Source organism: Aplysia californica, unplaced genomic scaffold (genome assembly GCF_000002075.1).
Source record: "Aplysia californica isolate F4 #8 unplaced genomic scaffold, AplCal3.0 scaffold00286, whole genome shotgun sequence".
NCBI lineage: Eukaryota > Metazoa > Mollusca > Gastropoda > Aplysiida > Aplysiidae > Aplysia > Aplysia californica.
In genome coordinates, this window is record NW_004797556.1 from 577,821 (window position 1) to 590,667 (window position 12,847).

At 40.8% G+C, this 12,847-nt stretch overlaps 1 protein-coding gene across 1 annotated transcript in view; it reads left to right on the plus strand.

The window, feature by feature from the left end:
• Positions 1-12,638, plus strand: part of LOC118477907 — a 21,695-nt gene extending 9,057 nt beyond the window's left edge. The window contains exons 6-11 of the mRNA XM_035970564.1: positions 1,645-1,744; positions 4,624-4,721; positions 9,141-9,284; positions 9,777-9,921; positions 10,725-10,834; positions 12,451-12,638. Coding sequence (XP_035826457.1) covers positions 1,645-1,744; positions 4,624-4,721; positions 9,141-9,284; positions 9,777-9,921; positions 10,725-10,834; positions 12,451-12,638 — 785 coding nt within the window. The remainder of the gene's footprint in view (positions 1-1,644; positions 1,745-4,623; positions 4,722-9,140; positions 9,285-9,776; positions 9,922-10,724; positions 10,835-12,450) is intronic.
• The last annotated feature ends 209 nt before the right edge of the window (positions 12,639-12,847 follow it).

The following is a 12,847-nucleotide window of genomic DNA, read 5'->3' on the forward strand; positions in this document are numbered from 1 at the left end:
TTCGTCAAACACCTACCCATACTTTCACAATCGGCTGGCCTTAGTACATTACGCAGAACGTATTGACACAACTTTCGGCAAAGACCAACCTCTCTCAACGACACGTTTCGTTTAGGACTGACCTGTAAATAGACGTCATCACTTTCCATAGTGTGAGATTATAGCAGCTTGAAGGTGTGGGGGGGGGGGAGCAAAACAGGTACACAGAGAGACAGCGGAGCAACAACAAAAAGTACGATCCACTTTGTACGATCATGCCTCTGCATGATGCTTAAAGCTGTTGGTGAATTGACCACTTGCAATCGTTTACTGTCTTATTTCATAACATGCATAATATTTACATGTGTTTGTCAAAACAATTACCCTATTATGTGCTGGTCGTCTCGGGATGGAGGGAGGGCAGTAGCATGAAAGTGAAAAAAGAGCGCCACATATATACACAGGCGCGCGAAAGCGCACCACATAGGGAGGGAGAGCAAAAAAGAAGAAGAGAGGAAAATGGAGAGGGAGAAAGAGAGAGAGAGAGAGAGAGAGAGAGAGAGAGAGAGAGAGAGAGAGAGAGAGAGAGAACAACGGAGGAGCTGGAGAAAATCTCTTAACCTGTTACGATGTATACATATAATTTTGCGTCTCAGAAGCTGGTGAAGGCACATCGTGAATTTGCTCCCGTGCGGATGACTACTTTACATTGTAATAATAATTATTATGTCGCATCTTCCAATCAATGTAATATGGCGTCTTCTTTTGGAACATAATTTATCAACTGAAAGGTTTGCCTGCACGGGAATCAGATGCTTGCTTAATGGCGATTTTTGTATTAAAACACACTCAAATAAAATCACAACTGAAGCTTTTTACTCTATCCTAAATCCAAACAAATTAATAACAATGTTGGTTTTGTAGGTCAGTGTATTTCCAACATGTCATTCTTTCAATGACTTCAACGTTGAATGGGCAAACCTCTAATCGATAACACACTCCTTTCCTCGTATCCCCAAGTGAAGATGGTAGTATAATATTCAGGAATTGTAGATGTCTTTCATTAAATGATGTATGATCTTAACATTTCAGTTCTTCAAACGAAGGATTCTTTTTAGCGAAAATCATTGTAAGATAACTATTTGCCTACCTATATTGATTTTTGTACAATTCGATGAAGACTAAAGTGAGTTTTATTTGCTGCTGGTAAAGAGAAATACACCATGGCCTTATAATGATCAGTAGAGAAAAAAATGAAACATTAGACAAACATTAAATTGGACAGGAATGAAACAGAAAGTACAACATGTTCCAGGTGGCTGACATTATTATACTTATATATGTTCTACTCTGCTACCGACGCATTTTAAATCGTAATTGAATAGGACTGATTTGTGAATGAGTTACGATCTACCAACAGACAGACAGGGGTACTCTATGACAGGACTCCCCCATATGGGACTCGAACTCACATCTTCTGAGTTCAAGATAAGAGCAAAGAGCTCAACCATTATATCACAGATGTCGGCGATCTCAAAACTAATAAATGGAAGAGGTTTTACACCCTTTCGGGCCTGGATTCATCTTTAATAAATTACCATTAAACCAGACAGATCTGATTGGCGGGTTGCACTTTACTTTTACCTCGATTCTTCTTCTCCGCAGCCAATGTTTCAGTATCTGTGAGTGTAACAGACTTGGCGGGGAATGTTCAACGTTGTGGCCAGGTGACCCTTCAATTCAGTGACAATACTAATGTCAGCTGGTTAGTCATCAGTCTGTTTATTTGTTTGTTTGCTTGTCTGCATGTCTATATGTCTGTCTGTTGGACGGACTGTGTTTCTTTTTTTTTGGGGGGGGGGTAAATCTGGGCATCTACACATTGACGAATTGTGCTTGCCCTCGCCGACAAAAGTTCGATCTTCCTGGGTGGGTGCTTGACTCTGCGTCCCTTCGCCAATCCAGGGATGAACAGGATACAGTATTCTAAAAGAAACGCTGAAATATACGATGTAATAACGCGTGCAACTAAGTCCCAACGACCGCTACTAGATTGAATCTTCAGCCGGCAAAGGAACGACAACGAGAACAACAACAAAAACAACAAAAACAACAAAAACAGTAAGTTCAGCATAGTAAAATTCAAGTTCAGAGAAATAATGTAAACACTTAGATTACGATTCTACAGATAAAGAAAGAATGAGAACGTACAGAATCCATAAAATACAGGGTGATTAAAAAAGAAAACTAAGCAACTTTTTTTTTGAACAGCTCACACAAACTTTTGACTAGATTGTTGTGATTAGGAACAGATGTAATTAATCTGAAAGGAATTTGTTTGACATAAAATTCATATTAAAAACTTGCTGTCAAAAACGGAAATGGCTTTTATAAAAACCACCTATAAACGCAAAATGTACCGATTAAAATAATCTTGTAAGGAAAATCTGAAATGATTGATTTGTTTTTTCCCCTTCCTTTTCTTTTATAAATTATTTCTATCCTTGTAACATCTAAACAATATTTCTTTTCTCTTACAAAGTTTTAAAAAATATTTGTAAAATTCTCAAATTCCGAGAACCAGTCTTTCTTTGTAATCGAAACATCTTAACGCGTCGTTCGTAACATTCAGTAGTGGCCAAACTACCACCCAACCAAGAGTCCTCAAAGACAAACACATTGTACACTTAAGTATGGAGTTATTTCTAGAGACAATAGAGGGTAGTGTGAGGTTGACCAAATAAACAGCATTTGTGGAGTTAACGGATCCTGAAAAGTGAATATGAGCTTTGCCAAGGAACCAAATGTCATAGAGGAAATGTTCACGCTTTTCAATACGACGGAGGAATCATGAACACATTGCTATCCTCTGATCCATGTCAGCTTCCGGAACAGGACCTTTGAGACGTAGGAAAGTCCAAGGTGCAGACATTGTCTATGGACAGACATCTCATGGGGTCATCTACTGAATGTTGCACACTGGAGACTTTTAAAAGGATGCGAACAGTGTGTGTTTGACCTGAAGTGGTCATTTTGTTCTGATTCTCTACATGTCTTTACAGATGGACCATTTTCACCCTTAACATCTAAAGAGGCCATTCAGGACACTTTAACATTATTTCCACATCTTTTGCATAACTTAAGAAAGGAGTGGGTGGTGAAGAAATGTTCAATACGAAAAGCTTTCTGCTCTTTCCTAATCTTAACCATGATCTGAACAGGCAAAGGAAACTTGAGAAAAACTATCTGTTGGCCTTAGGGACTACTGTAGCTAGCAATATGGCCCCATCTTTGGAACTTTTAGGGGTAGGACTAATGCGAACTTGTCCGTCAAGCTACAAAAATGGGGACTTAGCTGAAAATGTGTTTGTTTTTTCTACGTGCTGCCTAGAGAAATATTATTCTGTGAATTTGTCTGATGCGGTGTTCACACATAGAGGAGTAATGAAGCCGAGTAAGGGCCTATGTCCACTGCGACGGACACCAAGCGACCCGATTCCGTCCGTCTCTCGGAAAGTCGGTAGTTGAAATGGATTTCCTAAGAAATCAGTGAAAAACCCGTTTAGCTGAGTCAACAGACACGATACGACACGACACGCCCCGACAAAAGACGTGTCGTTTGGAAAGCCGCTTGCTGCATTTTAGCCGGGCCGGGTTGTGAGTCATGAGCCATAGGCCCCGCCGGAGCCAAAATAAATTCTAACTTTGAGTTTGGATTTAAATGTTAATGTCATATTCATAATCAGCGCCTCAAAATTAGCAAAGTATACGCTTAAACCACCTGGTTTAAAAGCATATTACCAACTTTACTAATTTTCCTCAGCCTCAGAAATCGCTCTAGATTGTTATGCTAAAGGCACATGGGAAGCTAGTTATAATAAGAAAGTATTTGTCCAATCTGTTAGCTGTTAACTGCGAACCAACTTGATAATAAGATAACGTCTGTTAAAGCATAAACCAAAGATGTTTCCTCTTCGAATTCGCTAATACTAGTTCTTTGTGGCAATAGTGGTAGTCCCCCTTCATGCTCTTGGGAAAAATGAAGGCTACTTTCGTTTAATTCTTAAAGTCGGAAGTGTGTTTGATTTCTTTTACCACACCACACAAAAATGGGGCAGAACACCAGAGTATATATTTATATTTATTTATTTTTTAAAAATATATATATATATACTATATATATAGATTGATATTATATGTATATAATGTTATGTAAAAGTATGTATATAATTCTTGTGTCCCGTCGCTTTTTTTTAAAGAAAACCAAACACACTTCCTACCTAATAGACGAAAATTTAAGTATATATAGATAACGAAAGACGAACAAACACACATTATTATTATTCTTTAAAAGTACAATTGCCAGCAATGAGATAAAATCTGGATTTGAAACGTGTATAATTTAGTACTCTGTGCATGGGATGGGTTCCTATTTTTCAAGAATATGGTTAATTGTAATATGTAGGCTAAGCGGTTAACACTTCTTTTAACACTGTACGGTTGTGTGTTTGTGTGTGTAGTTCTCATTGTGTATGTGTGTATGTGTGTATGTGTCAGTGTGTATTTGTATGTGTTACCAAAACGTAGCGAGCAGAACATGAACGCTATGAGAACGCCATTTCTTCCTTCTTTACCATATTGCAGTCCTGCGGTAAAAGCATCATCAGTGGTGATAACTCTGTCAGCCCCTGGATACAGAACAGCCAAGCTGTGTAGTTTGACGGCATGGACTAAAGCGTTAGGTAACTGTTCGTTTATCTCTTAAGCTCCAACTTTACTACCACTGATATACGTATTTTATGTCAGAGACACAGGAAATGTCTGAAGAAAAAATCGCAAGAGAGATTTCCGACAAGCTGGGTCAACGTGTAAATCACCAAGCCCAGAACATCTCTGGCTTCAATTTCACTCAGCGTGTGGTTTACTTTAAATTTTTGGGTGCCTAGAAGTTATCTAGTAACTTTGTTTGTGACAGTCATGTCATATTGCTAGTAATACATAGTACATCTGGAGGGATGTTCCGCGTTTCTGCAAATTTCAGTGTTTTTTCCCTTTATTCATAATGGTTTTTGTTGGTGCTCTTTTGAGCGACCATTTTCTTCTGGCCACCTGGTATATGTAATATGTAATAGGTGTATTATATTATGTTATAATTTTATAATAATATAATAAAATAATAATAATAATAATAATAATAATAATAATATTAATAATAATAACGTAGTCTAAACAGCCGTATGCAGTGCTCACCATCGAACGCTCCGTATCCCGGACTCTAGCATGGAGATCATCAGGAGAGAATGCGTCGCTGTTTCGGGCTCTTCCTCTCTACAGCTTTTCTGACGCACCGAGCCCCCTCACCGATGTGAGGTCTCCATGTTAGTTCGACTGTTTTCCTCTGCTGCCAACTTTAGGATTCATTCCAGCTTGAGTCCTCTCGCTTCAACCAGATCCAATGACTGGCTTTCTCTGCTGTCTCCTGAAGGGAGTTTGTGAGTTCGTTGCTTTTCTTTGCAGTAAGTCCTGCCACTCTCATCCACTTACGGGCGCTTGTTGCTACAAAACCTCTGCATCCTACCTCTACCGGAAAATGGGTTGCCTTCCATCCTGCCTCCTCACATTGTAGGACGAGTGCCTCGTAACGGTTTTCTTTCCGCTCATGAGCGGCATAGATATTGTCCTCGTGGGGCACCGTGAGCTCTACCAAGTGTACCTCTTTGTCTTTTTCCTCCCATACCACAATATCTGGCTTTTTCGTAGTTGGAATGGGGAAGAATCTCTCAAAGCCTTTTAAGTCAGCAGCTACTTCCCATGTGCCTCCGCTCTGGTCTTTCATGGCTTCGTTCGCTTTCTTTCTTTTGGCAACCTTGCTTCCTTGCGGAACGAACGCAATCTTGGTGGGTCCATGCTTCTGTATCTTGGGGGCATATTTTCCTTCTTCCACCTGTTGTGTCGCCATTTTCGTGAGCACTTTCAACACCTCGTTGTGCCTCCAGGTGTATCTGTTAAGAGCTAGGTTGCAGTTTGACAAAATATGCTTCATGGTTCCTAGCTTACCGCATCTACACTTGTTGTCCTCCTGTACCTTCCATCTGACAAGGTTCACCGGTGAAGGCAGAACATCATAAGTAGACCGGAGAAGAAAGCTCAGCCTTGATGTATTCCACTTCCAGATGTCACTCCACCCGACTTTTCTTTCCACTACATGCTCTTCCCATCTGGTCATTTGTCCTTGCTGGCTACACTGGATGAGATGAATTTCTCGCCTCTCTGCCTCCATCTTTTGCATATGTCTTGTTGCAGCTTTTCTTCTGTCTCGCTGAGACATTTTCCTGAAAGGTCTAAAGTCGCCATTACCTAGCCCTAATCTGTCAGGTTGCGCTGGACCGACAATGTCCCCATGCTCCAATGCAGAGATGATCTCGTTAGCTGCAACTTCTGCCTTCCACTTTCTGGCTGTTTTGACATCTGGAGGTTTTCCACTGATCTCCTTATCCCTTGATTCTCTCAACATCAAAACGGTTCTAATCTTGCCTGCTTTGTAGATCTCCACGATTGACGTGGGAGGTAGTTGAAGCGCACCTCTATGTCTGTACAGGGATGACGTGTTAATGGTAAGGGTTAGCCCCAGCCACTTCCTGATGTAGCTGTTACACTTTCTTTCGATCATCTCAACTCTTGACAAAGCAACTTCATACATTGTCAGTGGCCACGCCAATCGAGGGTAGAGGGCAAACTGTAGACACCATATCTTGTGCTTTCCTGGAAGCTTTGTCTGGTCAATTGCTTTCAGCCCATTTTCAGCCTGCTTCATGATTTCCACGCCTTGACTCCTATCAGACAGAGTTCCTGAGTACCAACGACCCAAACTTTTCACGGGTTGTTCTTTTACTGTGGGCATTTGCTCCCCTGCAATTGTGAACTTCAGTTGCTTCTGTTTTCCTTTGTTAATAGTCAGGCTTCTAGACTTTTTAGTTTTAAACTTCATCCTGGCCCAGGTGATAAGCTTATCGAGCCGATTCAACACACTTTGCATTGTGTCTCCATCTCTTGTCAGTAGGGTCACATCATCCATAAAGGCTTTCTTTGGTGATCTCACCTTTGCTTCTTCTTCACAGCAATCTGCAGATCTCAGTAGCATCTCCATTACCAGGATGAACCAGATGACCGATATAGAGCAGCCAGCTGCAATCCCAATCTCTAGTCGGTGCCATTCCGTTGTGAAATTTGCGGTTGAGAATCGCGTCTGGAAGTTACTATAGTATTCTCTCATAATGTTTTGCACCTCTTGTGGGACGTAGAAATAATCCATTGCCTTCATCAGCAATTTATGGGGAACAGACCCGTAGGCATTCGCCAGATCCAACCACACTACGTTTAAACTTTCCTTGTTTTTCTTGGCCTCTTGGATTGTGTCCCAAATGGTGAAAGCATGCTCGATGCAGCCTGGGATCCCTGGTACCCCGGCTTTCTGTACCGTTTCATCCACATAGCCGTTACTTTGCAAATATGCTACAGTCCTCTTTGCAAGTATTCCCATAAAGATCTTGCACGTCACGTTGATGATTGAAATAGTTCTGAACTGTCCTATCTCCTTTGCATTCTGTTCTTTGGATAGATACACGCCCTCCGCTCTGCACCAATCTTTGACGATTTCTTTGTCTTTCCAAAGGCCTCTTAGCATCTCAAAGAGGGTGTGTCTCAGCGTGTCGCAATACTTGAACACCTTATAAGACACGCCATCTCCTCCAGGTGCACTTTTTGCTCTTGCTTTTTTTACGAACTCATCTACTTCTTTCTCTCTAATTGGTCCCAGGTAATATTTGACGACGGGGGCAGCTGGACGCTTCAGGCCTCTCATATAAGGAAGCGGTTCTTCTCTTCTTGAATCGCTGTACGTCTGCTTAACATAAGCATCGAGTTCCTCTTTCGTACATTCCAATTTACCACTCCGTGCCTCTGTGAACAGTTTTTTGGCTGCTTCATAAGGATTCTTCAGAAATTGTTCACGTTCCCTTTTTCTCTCTTTTCTCCTGGTACACCTTCTTTCGTGCCTCTGTAGGTCTCTGCTTTTTTTCTTAAGATCTTCAAACAAGATTCTTAGGCCTTCTATCTCTTCTGGTGGTGCGTACTTTTTCTGCGTTTGCAAGTCTCGTTTCTGTTTTCTTAGCTGTGCAAGTACTCTCTGCCTTCTACTCAATCCACTTTTCTTCTCCGTCTTTTTCCTTCCTTCACAAATACCAAACTCTTTTATTGCCGAGTCATAGATAATGGTCGCAAACGCACTCAATATTTCTTTAGCATCCCCTCTGTTAGAACTCTTTTTGACTTCTTTCAATCTCTTCTGGACTTCTTCTTCTAACGTCTTGTATTTTGCCTTCTCGTTAGCAGCAGGCCACAGTATTCTGGGTTTCCGTAACCCTGGTTCCGTTTGCTGTTCCATCTCTTGCTGAGACAGGGTGAAAGGAGAGTCGACTGAAGCACTAATCGCTCCGCTGTGGTTTTCATCCTGGGATGATTTGCTTCGCGTCTTACAATCTGACGATCTGCATTGTCTTCTCTTCTTCTAATAATAATAATAATAATAATAATAATAATAATAATAATATACTGCCTTTCTGTTAAAACTTGCATTATTTAAAAGCTACGACCAGACTTGAAGAAAATAACACTTACCAACACCCCCCCCCCAAAAAAAAATAAAACAAGAAAAAAAAAAAACAACAACAACCATTTCAAAAAAAACAATTAACTTGAATTAAATGTTCACTAAATTTTCTTTGAAGGACATACTTTTATATCGTTGTAAGTGAAGTTGTATGTTATGTGTTTCTTAACCAGTACGGTTGTGTGAGTGTGTATGTGTGTGTGTGTGTGTGTGTGTGTGTGTGTGTGTGTGTGTGTGTGAGTGTGTGTGTGTGTGTGTGTGTGTTTGCGCGCGGATGTATTCATGCACTTATGCGTTTTTGATCGTATTTCTGTGTGAGAGTGTGTGTGAGTGTGTGTGTGTGTGTGTGTGTGTGTGTGTGTGTGTGTGTGTGTGTGTGTGTGTGTGTGTGTGTGTGTGTGTGAATGTGTATGGGTGTCTATGTGTGGGTGTGTACGTCTATGTGTAAGTATTTCTCTAAGCACTCAAGTCCTGTATTGCTACGTGTTTTCAGAACCATTAACAACAACAGACCTCACCACATTACCAAATAAATGCGCACCTTCTGTTTTTGATGGATACGTCTCGGTATCTATCGACGCAGCGACAACATGGGAGGTGACCTCTGTAAGGCTGGGAATAGGTTTGGAATCAAATGGTGAGTAATTCATGAGAGATTGCTCCGGTACATGTGCTCCATCCAAATAGGAAAACAGAGAGACGTACAAAAAGAAGGACAAAGAAAGATCAATGGAGAGAGAGAAGGGGGGAGAGAGAGAGAGAGAGAGAGAGAGAGAGAGAGAGAGAGAGAGAGAGAGAGAGAGAGAGAGAGAGAGAGAGAGGGGGGGGGGCTCAAAGCAGAAACCTTATTACGAATCTTCAGTAATTTAGCAATTTACATCACACATCTCGTAAGGATAACTACCTGTTCATGAATTATTATGATAGAATGGATTCTTTCATGACTAGGTGGTTATAATGCTAATATTGCAAGAGAGAATGATATATTAGCTAAGACGTAATCTTGTTCTTTTAAGGACTTGTGTATGTAAATAATTACAATTATTATTCCTGCAACATCGGGTCACACACAAAAGGCATTGATTAAAACCAATATCTGATCTTATCTTGTTCTTTTCTTTCTTTGCAGTGTCGTCCATGGTCGACATGTCTGTACTCATTTCCGATAATAATGTAGACTCATTGAACCTGTCCCTGTGTGGCCTGTTGCCTGGTGTCCCTGTTGGTAATACAAAGGAGTTCACGATCACATGCGAGACAAATGCAATGTTTGGGTAAGACAAACCAAATGAAACTGGCTGTTTACGAAATTTGTAGAAACATGGGCGTCGGGAGTTCGAATTTTTCCTGGAAATTTTTCATTTTCAGTCCTCTCAACAACCCAAACATTTCCAGGCTGAAAATTGCATACACTATTTTGTGGATATTATATTAAAAGCCAAATGTAACAACAACTATCTATCTTCCCAAAAGAGTCCAACATTAACAACATGCAGGTTAACGAATCTAGGAAAAATAGGAAGGGAATTTTGGTCTGATAGAATATTGTTTTTATAAAAAATCCTCCCCAAATTGTAATTTTTTTTTATACTTCTATAATCTGCGTTTGAGTTTCATACTGAGAGATAATCATTGGTGCTCGGTGAAGCTCACCCAATTCTATCCCTTCTGAGAAGGAAAGTGTTGTTCAACCGTTCATGTGGTCTATGATTGTGTGTGAAGAGAGGGAGGGGGCATTCATTGTTCGGAATGATCCATTCTGTGTGCAGTTTGGCGTTAAATCAGCAGCCATGAAGACAATTAAATTATTGAACCATGTATGAGAAAGACAAACGAACCAGAAATCAGCAAAACTATAAAGCCAGACATCAAAAAGACCATCCAGCTGGCGTAGGAAAGAAAAACAGATGTAATAATAGCCACTCTGATCCCCCCCCCCCCCCCCCCCGGCCACTGTCGTTGTTAATTGTGATGCTGATGTAGCTGTTCTTGGTCTCTCTGGGTGCATAATATTTTTTCAGCAGCTCTAATTTATTCGTATACATCGTTTTCTCTACGCAATATTGTCTGTCTTCAGTTCCTTACCTGTGGGTAACACCATCTGGCTTACGTGGGTGCCAGGATCGAACACGACCTCCTTGCAGGCCACTCTGTGCACTCATTCCTTGACTGGGCGCATCGTTCAGGGTACGTATCTCCCACAGTGGCGGCATGTTCACGTGGGAGGAAGGTTGCTTGCTTCAGGGGTTATTATTTAACCAAAACATAGATTGACTAACAATTACAGACGAACATAGACAGACAGACAGAGAAACAGACAGAGAGACAGACAGACAGACAGACAGATAGATAGATAGATAGATAGATAGATAGATAGATAGATAGATAGATAGATAGATAGATAGATAGATAGACAGACAGATAGATAGATAGATAGATATATAGATAGATAGATAGATAGATAGATAGATAGATAGATAGATAGATAGATAGATAGATAGATAGATACATACATACATACATACATACATACATACATACATACATACATACATACATACATACATACATAGATACATAGATACATAGATACATAGCTAGATAGATAGATAGATAGATTCCTTATTGTTGTGTTTCTAGATCACTTTATCAGATTTAGAGTGCAGGAAAATACACGTTTTTGTTATACTGGTTACCTAAATTAGCATTATCAAGTGTCAGGATTACAAAAATAAACGTTGTAACTATTCTTTTTGTTAAAATAATTTACATTTAATAACGGAAGACAGTTGTTCAAAGCTGCTATTGGTCTATACATCCCCCCTCCTCCCCCTCCTCCCCCTCCCAGATCATTATGTATATCGAGTAATTTATCGTGTTTGATATGTACCAAAGTAGTTCAGTTTCACTTTCATTGCAATCTGGTGGTAGTGTTGGTGTTTCTCTACCTAGTTCTTCTTCATTCTATATTTTCTGTCCATGTTCAGGATTTTGGTCTTTAGTGATTTACATAGAGATATAATCCGTTAACGAATTACTTATTTATAAAGTATCTCATCGTTTCCTTTTCTAGCTCAACTGCCAAAGCGGCACTGATTATACAGAAACAGCATTAAACACAATTTTTAAAAAGAAAGATGCCTACCGCTCTCCGACGTAATTACTTTACTTTGCCCTTCCTCCTGTACCATCTACGGCGTCGAGGGGAGAAAGAGCTTTCGGTCTCTGGCAAGCTGTATGGCCTGGATAGGTGGGATGTTGTGGGTCTTCACACCCTCGTGCCTGATGTCCAACCCACCTAATCGTTTGCCTCTGAATGTAGTGGATAGCAAGTGTTGTTCCCACCATTGCTCTGAACCTGGTGTTTTTGATCATGTCCCATATGGTTTAGTTGAGGGCTTTCCTCAGATAACTCACCTCGCAAGTGGTTATCTTGCGTTCCAGATTTTTGGTCAAGATCTGCTTCCCAACTCCCTTCCAAAACAACAACGCCAGCACCACAACCTACCGCCACCCCAACCACCACCACCACCCCCACCACCTCTATCAGCAACAATAACAACAACAACAACAACAACAACAACAACAACAACAACAACAACAAAAACAAACAACCAAGCAACAACAAACAACAAACAAACAAAAGTGGTACACAACTTGGCTGGGATCTAACTGAGAAGGACGATTTAGAGTCCCCTTATCTCATACGACTTCACATCGTTTATGAAGGCGCTAAACCCAGACTACAGTATAGCCCAGCATGTCAACTTGCAGACTGCATTGTATCAAACTGTCTTCTTCAGCCCCACAGCCTCAGCCTCTAGAGATAATGGAAACAGCCACATCCAGCCTGGATGAATCCTGTACCCAGTATACCGTGACAAGTGGAGTCGGGCTCACTCTCATGTACCCCTTCGCTTGGACTAACGAGACTGAGGCAGTGGAACTGTTGTTGTCCATGGGCACTGTTGACAGAGCCTTGTGTGAGTAGATGAAGAAATGACATACACTTCTTTTTTTTCTGGTAACTGTTTTACGGCGCGCGCAACTGCATAAAGGCATATGAATACACGGGACACTCCTAACCAGGAGCGGTTTGTAAAGTGGGGAAGACCGGCGGTGCAGGTCAGATTTTTGTCAACTGAACTGTTGACTAGAGGTTTATTGCTGATGACGATTTTCATTCAGTTTTAAGTAAAT